The sequence below is a fragment of the Ochotona curzoniae genome, unplaced genomic scaffold (genome assembly GCF_017591425.1).
Source record: "Ochotona curzoniae isolate NIBS_2020 unplaced genomic scaffold, NIBS_Ocur_1.0 contig_883, whole genome shotgun sequence".
Lineage (NCBI taxonomy): Eukaryota > Metazoa > Chordata > Mammalia > Lagomorpha > Ochotonidae > Ochotona > Ochotona curzoniae.
The window spans coordinates 103,942-120,397 of NW_024466599.1; the positions used below are offsets into that span (position 1 = coordinate 103,942).

Sequence of the window (16,456 nt, forward strand, 5' to 3'; positions counted from 1 at the left end):
GGAAGAGCAATCCCCATTCCCTCTACTTCGTCCTGTATGCCTCTGTCACCTGGCTATCCTGTATAAAACAAATGGATAAATGAAGGCAATGTGTGTGCCCCTGAGCTGTGTGTGTCCTCCAGTAGATGCATTAACTTAAGGATGACTTGTGACCAGTGGCTGAAGCGAAGCAGTCTCACAGGACTGAGTCTTCAATCTCTGTGCTCTGATATCATTTCCAGGTACAGTATCAGAATGTAGCTGAACTGTAGGATGCCCAGCCCTCCTCATCTGGAGAATTGAGTGGTGTGTGCAGGAAAATCCCTGCACATCTAGTGTCACAGCACTGTGTCAAGTTGATATCATATCCTTTCCCTTGGTGGAGGTGGACTCAAACACCAGCAATCTGCCTCTGAGTCTGAAGTCATAATCACTGCAGCACATGGCCTCTCTGCTACAGGCTTGTCAACCTCAGCTTCCTGCACCACTCACAACATGTCATGCACAGATGTGAGCAGCAGGACTGCTCAAAAAAGAGCACATCTATGTGTGGAGACACCTATCATTGCCCCAAGCGCACAGACCAGAGAAGGATATTGATGGTTTCATCAAGGTCTTCCAAATCCCACTCAATGCTGCGCAGGTTGTTCCTCAGCTCATTGGTGGTCCAGTCGATTTCCTCTCTTGTTGCTGTGGAAGGGTCCTGGAGGAGCTCTGTCCATCTCTGAAACAATCCCTGGGCAGTGTTCACAGCTTTCTGGACCTCCCTGCCATCAGGGTAAAAAGGAGAGAGAAACGTCACAGATGATGATGCCTGCAGGATCTCAGTGTTAATCATGACCCCACCCCACCTGCAATGGGAGGGAAGGGGAGAAGTCACAGGTGATGATACCTGCAGGACCCCAGTGTCACTCACGACCCCACGGTGTGCTCAGCAAACACCACATTCAGAAAGTTCTTCATTGAAAATATCAAATTCAAAACTTTAAATACATTAAGTGGTATGTTTTCAGCTGATTCTCAGAATAAAACCGTATTTAAACAGGTATAATATCAAGAAGGACACATTTAACTTTTTTCTAAGGAACGATCTAACAAATCAACTAGAGTTGCTGATTCCCATACCTTCCATCTGGTGCGAGCAACTACAGGCAAATGAAAAAGCCCTCACGCAGCCTTTCTTTTCTTGGAGTGGGGACAGCGGGCAGAGTAAAGGGAGGAATATTATGTACAGCTTCTGTTTCACAGGTTAAATATTTTAATCAGATGTTTTTAACCCCCAGATCTGACTGATTTGGAGAAGAAAAAGGAACACACTTTCTCATAACTCAAAATGCCTGGTTTATTTTAAGTGCTGAGTATCATCCATGATAACACAGAGCATCTGTGAAGGCAGCTCATCCTAAAGAACACAGAATCACGGAAGCCTCTGACCACGAAGCTGCTGCCATTTCAGCCACCAGCATCCAACAACGCTGCAACTGAATTCTACCAAGCAATCTCTAGACGTTTTGGTCTCAGGACTTTTCAGAATTATCAAAGACTCCCAAAGAACATAGACTGAAATGGGTTGCAAAGATTTCCATTTACTGTACTGGAAATTCAAATAAACATTCTAAAAAATATTTATCAGTTAACTAAAAAAATAATTTATGCATTACCATACATTTTAATAATAATAATAAAGAATTTCCAGAAAAGACAAAAACAAGTGAGAATGGTAGCACTGTTTCACAGCTTTGTGATTCTCCTTCATAACTGGCTTCCCATCCATTTGGGGTGAAATGTGTATGAATCCTGCCTTGTACAGGTACATAGATGGAAATTGGTAGAGAACTTAAGTAGTATTCTTGGATAATTGTGTGTATGTGTGTGTATGTATAGTATACCAAAACTAAGGCCTAGCACGGTAGCCTAGCAGCTAAATTCCTCACCTTGAATGCACCATGATCCCATACGGGTGCCAGTTCTAATCTCGGAGGCCCCTCTTTCCATCCAGCTCCCTGCCTGTGGCCTGGGAAGGCAACTGAGGATGGCCCAAAGCCGTGAAAACCTGCACTTGTGTGGGAAACCTGGAAGAGGCTCCAGGTTCCTAGCTTTGGATTGGATCAGCTCCAGCCATTGCAGCCACTTGGGGAGTGAATCAACAGATGGAAGACCTTCCTCTCTGTCTCTCCTCCTCTCTGTATATTTGGCTTTCCAATAAAAATAAATAAATCTTTTAAAAAAATTAGTATACCAAAACTAGACAAGTCCAGTTTCTTACAGTTTAGCTGTAATGTGGAACCTACAAAAATATCAAAGGAGTTTTGTACACATTATTTGTACACATTATAATTTGCTGGTATATTTTATACTCTGAATGGTCCTTTACTCAGGGATGACTTCATAACATACTAGTTACATGGAAATATCAGTTTCTTGACCACAACAGATTTTCCTAATGTCAATTTCATTATATAAGATCCCAAATAATTCATAACACTCACCTCCATTCTTATCAGAAAAGCTTAAGTACTGGGAATCTGTGAGATCATAGTGGCTCACACAGGCTTTCCAAATTCCTACCCCAAACAGATCCAAGCTCTGATTTATCATCAGTAAAAATACTGTTTTTATGCTGTTTTGTATGATGTAACAAGGCAACATTCATTTTTTCAGAAAATATCTGAAGGGCTTTTTTTTTTTTTAGTTAATTTTGACATCTGGAAAAAATACAAGCATAAGTACTTTGTCAGTCATTCTCTAAAATAAAAATCAGACTGTTGAGAGGAGAAACAAGCTATTTCAGGAACATAAGTGCTTTCCCTAAAGATAATAATCGTATTTCACAACACAGCAAAAATGCTCTATACACATTCTTATTTTGTTACATAAAATCTCAAAATGTGTACTAGGAGAAAATAATCACAAATTACATGCTTGATTAACAATCAATTTGTGTGAGTATATATATATACATATATATACATATATTATAATAACAACAAACTAAATTTTAAAATGAGCAAAAAATTTGAAGCCACTATAACAAAGAAACACACATGACAAACATACATATGACATGAAAAGATGCCCAAACATCGTCAGTCATCGGCAAAACACAAACCAAACCACCATCAGATACCACAGCATACTTTAAAAGGTTTTACAAACACCAGAAATGGACAAGACCAAGTGTAGGGAAAGTGGGAAGGGAAATCACTGGGATGTCCAGCCATCACTGGTGGGAACACAAAATGAGACCACCATTCTGGAAGGCAGCTTTGCTATTTCCCTTTTTCATTTTTAAAAAAGGTTTTATTTATTTGTTTGAAAGCCAGAGTTACAGAGGGAAAGGAAGAGAGAGAGAGAGCAAACTAGCTTCCATATGCTGGATCATTCCCCAGATGGCTGCAACGGCCAGAAGTGGGCCAAGGTGAAGCCAGGAGCCAGAAACTTTTTCTGGGTCTCCCACATGGGATAAGGGGTGCAAACACTTGGGCCATCTTCCACTACTTTCCGAGGCATATTAGGGAGCGGGATTGCAACTGGAGCAGCCAGATCTTGAACTAGTGTCCATATGGGATGCCAGCATCACAGATGACAATGTTAACTACTGTGCCACACAACCGGCTTCAGTTTTGCTGCTTATTAGACCATTAAGCCAACAATGCCAGTCCTAAAAGTGAAAATTCACAAGCACAGAGCAACCTGCACACGCTACCAAACCAGACAGTGACGCAGATGTCCTTCATTACAGGAATCTGTAGGATACCTGCACAACACAATACCATACAGCAGTGAGGACACAGGAGAATCCCAAGTGCATTAAATGGGGTGAAAGGAGCTAGATTCAGACAGTCATATGCTGCAGAACTCCACCAATACAGCATTCTGGAAAATGCTAAACGACAGGAGCAGAAAACAGATCACTGGGTAGTAGACGCCAGACAGGGGGCAGGAATTAGATGGAACACATGACACTTTTTTTTTTAATTGGAAAGTCAGATATACAGAGAGAAGAAGATCTTCCATCTGCTGATTCAATTCCCAAGTGGCTACAACAGCCAGAGCTGTGCCAATCCTAAGTCAGGTGCAAGAAGCCTTTTCTGCAGGGTGGAGTGGGCAGGACTAAGGCAGGCTAACCTTAGCCCACAAGCAAAATTAGAAATCAGGATGGAGCACAGGTCATGCCGAGCTGGGCTCTTGTACCTACTGGTCTACGTGAGCCAGGGACGTTAAGCCACAGAATCTAGGGCAGGGGTTGGGACAGGTGAGGGGCTATGACAAGCTGAGTCAGAGCAACCACTGGCATGTGCGTGATATATGGCTGGGAACAGGCCCGATTGGGGAGATAAGGGGACTCCCTAGCTGGGTTGAGATTACCACTGAGGAGCTTGGGGGCTGGAATGGGGGCTGCATTCAGATCTGGATATGACTGTAGTCTCCCTTTGCACAAGTGTGGGCTGGGACTGGACACACCAAGCCGGGCTAGACTCCAACACCATCTGGTGCTCTGGAGGACCAGGGTAGATGTGGGACGGACTAGGCTAGGTCTCAGCCCCTACTGAACCATGTGTGAGCTGTATGTGGGTATGGACAAGCCATGGCTGGGCTGAAACATCCAACAGTAAGAACCAGCTTGGGTTGAAGGCCAGTCAGGAAAAGCCACAGTTCCTGCTAGGACAGGAGGTGAACTGAATAGCGCTGGCTCATGCAACCACTGGTAGCACGAAATCTGGCACTGGGAGAGGTTCTGATGGAGGAACCTGGGCAACTCCTCTGCCAGGACACAGTCCCTGCAGGTAAGCACAAGAAGCATGATAGAAACAGCCCAGAACAGGCCATGGAAAGTATCACACCAGCATACATTTGGCATGGGTCAGGGGCAGACCAGGCTGAACCAGTTCATATCACCCACTAGTGAATCCGAGCACCAGAACAGAGTGTGGGTCGAGCCAGGTTCGGTCGCCACAAAACACCAGTGCACGTTATGGAATGCCAAGGTGAAGTGACCTGTACAGGATGTGACCACAGCACCCAACCAGCACACATGAGAACCAAGGAGGGAAGGGGCAAAGCCGGCAGGCTTGGGCTTTGCTGCAGCATCAGCTGGCAGAAGCTGGCACTGGGGGCTAATTCTGTCAAGTTAAACTGCAGAACCACCTGGAGAGTGCATAATCCGGGAATGGGAGTGGCATAGAAAGGAAATAGTGGGTGCCTCCCTCTTCGGTTACCACTCCCACCAGAGGGCACGAAAACCAGGACAGGAGTTGGGGTGACTAGACAGAACGGCACCCAACAGCATGTATGTGGGCTAGATAGTCGGGCTGGTTGGGTTGAACTAGGCTTCGATGCCCACTGACATGTATGAGAGCTGAATGGGATGTGGGACAGACTGGACTAGTCTGCTGCACATAATGGCAAGCATGGGAACCAGGATGGGGGCGGGCCTGGTGGGGGTTATTGTGGGTCGCTCTGAATAGTCTACAGTTCCCACTGGTTTATGTGAGGGCCGAGTGTGTGGTGGGCAGAATCAGGTTGGACTGCAATACCCATTGGTTCCAGTGGAAGACAGGGCTGGAAACAGAACCAACCCAGCAATTATAACAACCAGCTGATTGGGGCAATAGACTGTACCGGGTCCCGTACTTGCAAAGTACACACAAGAATCTGGTCTGGGAACACCTCAGACAAAATTTCTTTAGGGATCTCCCCAATCGAACTGCCAGACTCAGATCCCTAACCATGAAAAGACAAAGGTCAGAACAAGTCAGTCAACTACCTCGGCCATATGTTGGCAGTGAAAAACTGGGCAAATGGAGACACTAAGATGGACTATGTCAACCAGTGGATTCTTCAGCGACCTCACTGTGCTTGGAATGGCAAGATTGGCAGCAATTCATAACTGTTGAACTATCAAAACAAACTGAGCAAGACCCTCAGAGCATGCCCCACATCAGGGACCTGGGATGGGTGGGAGACTGGGTGGGGCTTCTCCCTTTACCTCCCCCTTTACCCCATATACATGACTAAAACTTTGTGGAAATAATAGTCTTACCCACTTTCCTGTAGCCCTGGAGCCTTTGTGCCCTAATTAACTATGTAAAGAATGTCAAAAAATAATTAATGAATTAAAAAATATAAAATAAATCTTTAAAAAATGATAATAATAAAAATGTTTAAAAGCAAAAAAAAAAAAAAAAGAAAGAAAGAAAGAAAGAAAAAGATAAAGAAAAAGTAAAAGAAGAAGCCTGTTCTGAATCTCCCACGCAGGTGCAGGTCCAAGGCTTTGGGCCGTCCTCAACGCTTTCCTATGCCACAATCAGGGTGCTGGATGGGAAGTGGGACCTCTGGGATTAAACTGGCACCCATATGGGATCCTGACACGTACAAGGCGAGGACTTCAGTCACCAGGCTACTGCACTGGGTCCTAGGACACTACTAAGGGTTTGAGTCTGTCCAACATATTGTTTGTGTAGTGCTGATCACATAGCTCTGTAAATTTTAATGTAACATCAGTTATAACTTTAGAAAAAAAAGTACACATGCTGTTTGATAAAAAATCTTACTACAGGAATATGACTATTTATTTCTCACCACGTGTACAGGTTAGTACTTCTGTACTTCTGCCCTGATTCATTCTGTGGCACTAGATTCTTTCCTACCCCACTGCTGGGGTCAGTGCAGTAAATATGGATGACATGAAGGTGTGAAGAGAACAGCTCCCCTGTTTTGCAGGGCCCAGAGGAAATTCCAGCTTTTTAACAGGGCCCAGCAGATGTCTCTCTGACCATCTTGACACAGTCTCACCCCCATTTGCATGGACACTCAAGCACCCCACTAAGAATTCTGTAATCTATTGAAGCATTGTTATGTGCCCCTGTGAGATGGTTTTTGCAACCGATGTGAGCTTGAGAGTTAATGTCACTGATAATGTCTTGGTGAGTGGGTCTTTGACAATTTACACACAGGGGCACAATTAAGCCCATGCCATTTCTGGACACCTTATTGGGTACTTAACCATTGCCTCAGAATCTGGCCCAGACATGTAGCACACCTTCTGGAAAGGGCTTGATAAATATCCTAAATAGTAATGCAAGTGATGGGAGTAAGAGCTGAACCTGCTATGGCAATAAATATAGTTATTGGTATCTCAAAGGCTAGCCTGCCTTTGTAATTTCTTTGCAGCATAGAAAACGTAACTGTTTTAAGCACTTTTATAATTTTTAGCTAGAGGAATTAAGGACGCTTTATTAAAGAAATATGTTTTTAATTATTGTTTCATTGTTTATGGGGTTGTAGAGCCTATAGTTGTAAGGGAATTTAACACTTGAAACTTTTGTTTTGGATTTTTATGCTTTTTCCCTTGAAACCTATTTTCCCATTAAATAATGGGTACATTGTAGAAATAGAAATATAGTAGCAATGTTTTACTGATTAGTAGGCAGCCATCTGTGCTTTGGTCTTGGAGTTCTGGCTGTCACCTAGTGGCTACTTCTGAAGAATGAATAACAGCTTGCTTTAAAGAAACTGATTTTTATTAACTTACAGAATTATCTTTAAGAGCACCTGGTTCATCATGAAATAAAAATAATCAAACATCTGTGCATACCTACTTAGTCATGAAGTAAAAATAGAACAATCAAACGATTGTGCAGAGGCTTGTAATGTGCCTGAGTAAATAAAAAGGACAGCTTCTTCTTGAGCTGTAGCAAGAGGGCACCAAGTGACAGTGTCCGTATCTTATTGCCAACTCCACAAACCCTTCTTGAGCTCCGAACTCAGCTGGAGCTGGACTCCGGCACCCACCATCTTGCAAATATGAACACATCAACAAACACAATCTCAGTATCACCACGGAAACAGCATTCTCTGAAAGGTCCAGGGACTGCTTGCAACCACAGACACATTCTGAGGATCAAAGCCTTAAGACACTAGCACTAGGATCAGGGTGGAGGAGTGTGCATGGGTGGATTCTAGTAGAGGGTAGAAGCATCTCCTGAAGAAGAAATGAAAAAAAATGGAAGGAATCAGAAAAATGCAGAAAAGCAATCCAGTATGGTAACATTCAAACACTGCAGGCCTGAGCATGTGGCCTCACTGTTGTACCATAAAGTGGGCATTCCTTAACAGTTTTCCTTTAGTAGCAGAGACGTAAAAGAGGCAAAACGGTCACTATTTCACAATCCTAATACAAACATTTCCAGAAATCACAAAGGTATAAAGACTTGGATGCTGAAAGAAGCCAAAACCTAACATTATCAGACTCGTGGATCAACAGCAGCTAGATATCCCCAAATGTTGCTCCATTTTCAGATGAATGTCTAGCCTGGTAAAGGGATGAAGAGAGCAGAAAAAAATCACCATCATCAACAAGCCCTAATATGTATGAGGGTAGAAACACCTCTATCACCAAAAAGCCTTATTTTTAAGTCAAACATTAATGGTAATCAAAACTTCTTGCAAACCTGTATTTTATAACAGCTTCAAGAACCAGACGACACACCCAGTAACACAGAAGACTAATCAGTAAGACCACCCTCTTAGTCCAGAACCCTTTGAAAATATCAGCAACTAGAACTGAAGATAGGCTGGCATTCCAAGTCAACCAATCTGCAAAACACTGTGGCACATTAACAAGCATGTCTTTTGTGGAGACAAGTTAGAGGTTTGCACAAGAGCTCCTCTACTTTGTTCATACTACCTTCTCAGGGAAGGAAAGCATCAGCTGGCTAGGCCCCTCGGCATGCACACACCGGACATACAGCTGGCCATGAGGGTGGCACAGGCAGCAGCTGGGGTAGCAATTCCTGTGGCAACAGAGATCCCTTTTGTCTGCTGCCTCCAGAAAGATCTGTAAATCCCAAAACAGTGCCTCTTTATTCTAGAGTCTGGTCTAGTTGTTGGTGGGGTTTTTTCCTACAAATGTAGCAGCCAAGATTAAAGTCTGACTCTGAGAACTTTCAGTGAGAGTTTTGGAGCTCATCAGCTGAGCAAATTTCTTAGTAAACAACAATCCACCCACCAACAGATTTGGGGATTTGTCTGGTACCACTTCACTGGAAACTTGCTAACTATTTCTCCAGGAACTACAGCTTTAAGCTACTGATCCAGCAGTCCTTTTTCAAGCATTTGCTGGAGTGATAGTCATGTGGCATGAACCATACAGTCTGCTCGTGTCTGTCACATGTGTCCCAAGACAGTCTTGTCTCATGAAAGCAGAATTTGGGCAGCAAAAGTCATGCAGATTTTGCCCTGTGATGTCTACCCAATAGCTCCTCGAAGTCATGGGGCCTGTAGTATTCTTGCAGATTCCTGTTTACACCAACCAGCACCCACAGTACCACTCATAGGATGGCACTTCTCTCCCACTGCTAGAAATGAAAATGCAGCCCACATCTTTGAAGAATGTGTCTTTTGGTGAAGAAACAGTCATTCCTTATTGATAAGTGCTGCTGGAAGGACTGCCACATTTTTTGTTTGGTTGTTTTTTGAGACTAGTCCAACAATGATCTTCAATTGAGCATCTTATAAACAACTTTGCAGTTTATTCCACACAGAAGGGCTCACCATCACAACCTACCTCTAGGACTACAGGGAATAAAACCCACAATGTCTTTGTACTTGCATCTTGCCAAATCTGGAGAGAGTAGGGGAGCCATGCAGCTCTGCTTCCCAGGTCCTGTCCATGCCAACCAACGGCCTGGGACAGCAGCTGCACTTGCCTCCACCCTTGGGGCTTTCCCTTCATTCTCTGGCCATGAATATACCCTGGTCCTGCGGCTGGGTAACAACTGGCACCAAAGCTTGGTGTGACACAACCATTTATGTGTTTTGTTCACAAAATCAGAGGGCCAGGGCTTAAGACAACAGCAAGGACTTGTCCCTGGATCCAAATGTCAGAAGCTTCAACTGAAGGACAAGTGGGCAAGGTGTCCTCAGTGGCCCTTTCCATGTGGTCTCTCTGCACATCCTTTCCATCATGGTGGCTTCAATATGATTAGATTCCTTATGTGTTTAGAAGCACTCTGGGCTGTATCCCCTGGGACAGAGACTGTTGGAAGCCACACTGCTTTCAGAGACAATGCTCAAGTTCAAACAATGGGAGTAAGGTCAGCTCGGTGGCAAAACGATGGACAGGATGAATGCGGCACCTCTAGAAAAGCACAATCTGCCACAAAGCCTGTTCCCAGAACAGCATCTGCTCTGTAGGATCTTCTTTGGGGCAGGCAGGGCATATCAGTCTCATCACTATGTCAGGGAAGGCACTTTCCTCTCCAATGAAGAGACTTGAAAAACCAGGTCATGCAGGCTCCTGCAGCCACATCACCTCCACTCTCCTCACTCTCCCTGAACTGACTCCGATCCCATACCCCCAAAACCTTGCTCCACCTCCTACCCCAGACTACCAGAGGGTCTCTTATTGCTTGACTTCCAAACTCATATTTTTTGTAAAAGGAAAAATATAGGCCCTTCATTTGACCCTACTACCATTTCCAAGTTCAGTGATACTATGGTTTTTTGGGTTTTTTTTTTTGTTTTGTTTTTTTGCAATTGAAAGAAAGTCTTAGTTACCCAGGTCTCCTTAGGGTACTGCTATACCAACACTGTGGGCACTGCTATACCATCACCTGTGGATCTAATCTGTGCACACTTCTGGTGTGGGAAGCACTCCAGTCAGCCAAAGCTACCTTCTTGAAACACTTCCTTTGCTTCTGTGACATTATGATATTAAGACAAAAGGGTTTTTTTTCCCCTTTTCTTCTACCCAAAGTGACTCTTGGGCTGATGGCTCTCCCCTGCCTACCTACTCTCTCAAGAGCTGTTCCTATACACTCATCTGCCAATAGTCTATTCCATTTCTCCCAAATAAAACTAATCACACCTTTCCTATAAAATACAAGATTATAGATGGCCTAGTTCTGTCATAGCCACTTTAATATTCAAAGGAAACAGTATCTACCCCAAAAAACTTCCTCATTCTAGCCAACAGTGCCACTTACCATTTTCCAAGTTTCAAAACTTTTCCATATAAGAGCCCCCCCTTGACTCTGGCTGCACGCATCACATAAACCCAACCACAGGATTTTTAGATCTGGATGGGACTCCACAGACACACTAGACCTGGCTTAGACATCTTCACTGCTTTCCTCAAGTAATTCTGACCTGGAGTGAGTACCAAATTCTTTCTGTTATCAAGACCCATTGAATCTACTTTTACAAAGCCTCTAGACACATCTGCCTTCTTTGTGGAATCACAAGATACAGATTTGAGTTCTTGATCAGTGACTAAAAGCTAGATTTCAATGAACAATTTACCAGATTAAATTTAAACTCCTTGGTAGATAGCAACCCCCCTTCCAAGCCTCCTCCTATCCCAAACCAGCTGACTTTAAAATCCAGTCTGACTTCTCATTAAACTACGTGTCGTTTCAGTTGGCAGGTCTGCTTGCCACCCTCCCCTTTCTCAAACTACTCAGCTGCTTCTCTACCTTCAGGGACCCCCTCACATTCTATAAAGACAGAGCAGAATGAGAATAATAAGACACTCCCAACACTTCCATGTGGGTTCTCCTTTTTCCCACTCTGCTCCACAGTCCTGTACACAAAGTATCTGGCAGGAACTAACCTGCAGTGTTCTCCAAATTAGACTGAGATCTGGGCTCCCACCAAGACAGTGTAAGGATATAAAGAAACAGATGAAGTGATCACAAAACAATATATAATCTTAATTAACAATGTGCACACACTCACAAACACACACACACAAATTCAGATGCATTTCACTAAGCTCTATCTCTCTTATTCTACCGAGATAGTGACTGTGTCTACTTCATAAAAGGCACACCCAGTTCTGGGCCTCTGCTCTAACAGACACTAACAATGTCAAACCTCACACAAGAAGCTTCCAACACTGGCGCATGCTGCTGCCTGTCTCAAGGACAACAGTCTCCTATCGCCTTTTCCACTCCTCACACCAACGTACCCAAAACTGCTAACAGACAAAATTCCTAAAGCTAATTTCATGGCTGTTTTCAGGGTTAAATGTCCCTGTGGGCATCAAAATGCAGTTCTCCTCAAGCCTAACTCAGTTAACCATGTCATCCTCATACTATGAAGAGCATGAGTAGGACAATAGTCTGCTCCAACTTGAATCCTGGCTCTACTTCTCAACCCTGGGACCCTGGGCTGTTTCTGCTTCTCCTCATGAAGAAGGGGTTGGCACACTCATGATGGGGAAATCATTTATGTGCTGACTTAGCTCAGAAGGCCTAGCAGCCTTCCCATATCAGCAACAATGACTGCTTCCTGGAGTAAACCTTCTGTCCCAGTGCCCATTCTGGGTCCAAGCACTCCATCACCAGCACAGAGTACAGATTCAACATCCACATCACATATTCAAGGATCTGCAACCTCAGTGTCCCAGAGGAAGAGGAGTGATACTGTGTCATAAGTGCCAAGGGAAGTACCTCCTGGAGGTACAGATACCTGGGCTGAAACCTGAGAGCTGAGGTGGAACAAGCCAGGGACCACAGGCACCAACACAGAAGTAAGTCTGGTCCTGCTGCAGCTAACTAAAAGTGCTGCCAAGGGAGGTAGTAGTGTAGGTAGCTGTGCAACTGTACACTGCTAGGCTTCAGGAAGGCTCCACTGGATGTCCAATACAGAAACTACACACAACTATCAACTTGAAATGTGCCAAACATATCGGGAGAACTAAGCTTTTTTCTATTTTTTAAAATTTATTTAACAATACTCAGGATTTATTTTTCTACTCAAACAGGGGTGAAAAGGTACTAATTTTTCCCTATTTTAAATTTTATGATACAATTCCATAGGCTATGGGATTTCCCTTACCCCCTCCCCAAATTCCCTCCCTCCCAACTTAATTCCCCCATATTATCACATTAGTAGAGTCTTTTATAAGCAGTCATAAGTTCATCATTCTGTTAATTTAAGTGTGTCCAGACATTGTTAATACAGACAATGGCAGACAGTCCAGCATCCTACTATTAAGACATCTTAATAATAGGATGCTATTTAGTAGGATGCAGTTCCTAGCAGCTGAAGTCCTCGCCTTGTACATGCTGGGATCCCATATGGGTGCTGGTTCATGTCCCGGCAGCACCACTTCCCATCCACCCCCTGCTTGTGGCCTGGGAAAGCAGTCGAGGATGGCCTTGATACCCTGCATTCGCTTGGAAGACTCAGAAGAAACTCCTGGCTCCTGACTTTGGACTGGCTCAGCTCCGGTCATTGTGGCCACTTGGGGAGTGAAGCAGTATATGGAACATTCTCTCTGTCTCTTCTCCTCTCTGTACATCTGACTTTCCAATGAAAATAAACAAATATTATATATATATATGTAGATACATCTAACAGTTTCATTGGGAGTCCATCTTTGATTTGGAAGCAGAGATGCATACTACACTATTTCTTCACATCTGGATATGATAGTCTCTATTATAAATTAAGAACTGATAATGAAATTTAACATTCACTTTAATATCCAAATTAAAATGTGCTGCGAGTATAAAATATATTTGGGACACCCACAATCCACCCTGGAAGGCTGGTTCTAGTCCTGGCTCCTGCAATTCCAACTCACTTTCCTGTTAACACACACATAGGGAAGCAGCAGGTAATGGCTCCAGCATCCCTGTTACCCACATGGGAGATTCAGATGGAGTTACAGACACCTAACTCAGCCTTGGCTACTAGGGGGCATTTGGAGAACAATTCGGTGGATGGAAGATCTCTCTCTGTCTTTCAAATAAAACAAAACTATTTTAAGTACTTTATCTCTGTTTATAAAAGCTTTCCTATTGTAATAATTCCTAAGGAGCTGCTATCCTCTGAATTTCTGGGACATTTACCACCTGCAGCACTCATTTCAGCACTTAATCATTCACCTCCTATTATTGCCATTTAATTTAGGGGGTGGTTTATTCCTTAGGTTAGACTAGAAGACCCCAGGCTAAAGGCATCCCTGATTTCCATTCTGTGTACTTCAACAGAGGCTCCTGGTCCCCTAAGATGATACCAACATCTGACACTACGCAGCTTCAGAGGGATGGAGAGACCTCTTCCTTTAGCACCTTAAAGACACAAGCTAAAGCCAGGGAAAAGTCAACCAAACTCCAACCAGTGTTCCAGTCAATAGCTCTGACAGATGTAGGGAACACTATCAGAAAAAAACACAGCAAGACATTGAAGGTTTCACAAATTCCACTGAACATCAAACAGAACATGTCTAATTCTCTCAGATTGCCACTGCCAGAGATAACTTTTGCAGCCTAGCATTGGGAAATTTCAACAAAGGAAAAACCACTCCGATTTTAATTCTTTCCAATAAGTGACACTTTTTTTTCAGTCAGGAAGTGATGTATAACCAGAAGTTATACTCTGCATTTTTCCAACATAACAAAGTGAGTGAAGACCAATCTTCAACGAAATTGTTAAGTGTTCAATTTTCTACTATCTCATAGATAATAAATTATCCCACATAAAATGCATTAAATCATGACACCCATACAACCAGTGGGTTACCATGGCAGAACCAGGAGGTTGGCAGCAGCTAGCAGAAGGCAAAGGGCCGTTCATGCTTGTTAGCAATGACCCAGACCCAGGCAGTCATCAGGTTTCTAATGTCTGTCTGACAATTACAACAGGAAGCTCACCAGTTATTAGAAATAAAATACACAGACCTGGTGTGTCCCTAAACCCTTATCTTGCAAGCGCCAGGATGCCATATGGCCATTAGTTTGTGTCCTGGCTACTCGACTTCCCTTCCAGCTCCCTGTTCCTGGCCTGGGAAAGCAAGGAGGAAAACCCAAGCTTTAGGACCCTGATCCATGAGAGAGACCTGAAAGAAGCTCCTGGCTCTGAGTTTTAGATCGGCTCAGGTCTGGCCATTGCAGCCACTTGGGGAATGAACAAGCTCTTCCCTTCACTAGCTAAATTTTCCTTTCCAATAGAAATAATACTTAAAAATAAAAGGATCAGGGGAATGTATAACGGCCAAAGCTGCTGCAGCACCGGCAACCCACACAGGAGGCCTGGTTCAGTCCCTGTCCAACTCCAACTCAGATGCAGCCCACCTCTATCTCAATGCCTGCTGCCCCCATCCAGCTTAATTCAGCAGTGCTCACCCTGTGCCCACTTCTACCTCAGCACTGACCAGCCTGTGACACATTACCCAGGAACCCCTGCCGGCACCCACCTCTACCTCAGCATCCCCTGCCCGCGCCCACCTCTACCTCAGCACCCCCGGCCCGCGCCCACCTCTACCTCACCACCCCTGCCCGCGACCACCTCCACCTCAGCAACCCCGCCCGCGCCCACCTCTACCTCAGCACCCCCAGCCCGCGCCCACCTCTACCTCAGCAACCCTGCCCAAGCCCACCTCTACCTCAGCACCCCCGGCCCACCTCTACCTCAGCGCCCCCGCCCAAGCCCACCTCTACCTCAGCACCCCCGACCCGCGCCCACCTCTACCTCAGCACCCCTGACCAAGCCCACCTCTACCTCAGCACCCCTGACCAAGCCCACCTCTACCTCACCACCCCCGGCCCGCGCCCACCTCTACCTCAGCACCCCTGACCAAGCCCACCTCTACCTCAGCAACCCTGCCCAAGCCCACCTCTACCTCAGCACCCCCGCCCGCGCCCACCTCTACCTCACCACCCCTGCCCAAGCCCACCTCTACCTCACCACCCCTGCCCAAGCCCACCTCTACCTCACCACACCTGCCCGCGCCCACCTCTACCTCAGCACCCCCGGCCCGAGCCACGGTTACCTCAGCACCCCCGGCCCGCGCCCACCTCTACCTCAGCACCCCGGCACGCATCACCTTACCTCAGGATCCTCGTCCTCGCCAGTCGCTTCCTCCCGCGGTACCGGCCGGCACCCACCCTCAGGGCTATAAGTCCCGGTTGCTCCGCCGTGTACCGGCCAGCACCGGGCCAGCGGACACAGGCGCCCCTGGACCCCCGTCCGGCCCTCGAACAAGACCCCGGCCGCAGCTCCTCGGGCGCAGCGCGCCGGCCACACTCACCCTTTCACTACAAAGAAGGGGTCCTCCATGGACATGGCGTTTGCCCGGCCGCCTCGCCCTTGCGTGCCCGCTGGCTCCTGCAGCTGCCGCCCCAGGCCCAGGGCCTAAGCGGGGGCCGGCGACGGGGCACCCGAGCTGGGCGCAGACTGGGCCGGGGACGCGTCGGGGTCGCCGGACGCCGCGGGCCCAGTTCGTGGCGTCGCCCACAGCGGAAACCCACACTGGGCCGCCGCCTGACCCCGCCCCAGTCCCTCAGACACAGCCAGTCATATCCGCACTCGTTCCCATGTGAGCGGGCCTGTCCCCGCCTCTCCCCGTCGGAGCCTGCGCACTGCGCCCTGGACCCGGAGGAGGAGTCCGGAAGTTGGGCGGGGCATGCCTAGGCGGGGCCTTGGTGTGGGGAGGGGCCTCGGTGTGGGGCGGGACTAGATGGTC

General features: G+C 46.0%; 1 protein-coding gene across 1 annotated transcript in view; it reads right to left on the reverse strand.

The window, feature by feature from the left end:
• LOC121165336 overlaps window positions 1-16,456 on the reverse strand; it is a 45,045-nt gene that overhangs the window by 22,663 nt on the left and 5,926 nt on the right. Inside the window, exons 3-4 of the mRNA XM_040994043.1 lie at window positions 15,823-16,022; window positions 577-746 (exon numbers count right to left, since the gene is read on the reverse strand). Of these exons, the coding sequence (XP_040849977.1) occupies window positions 577-746; window positions 15,823-16,022 (370 nt within the window). The remainder of the gene's footprint in view (window positions 1-576; window positions 747-15,822; window positions 16,023-16,456) is intronic.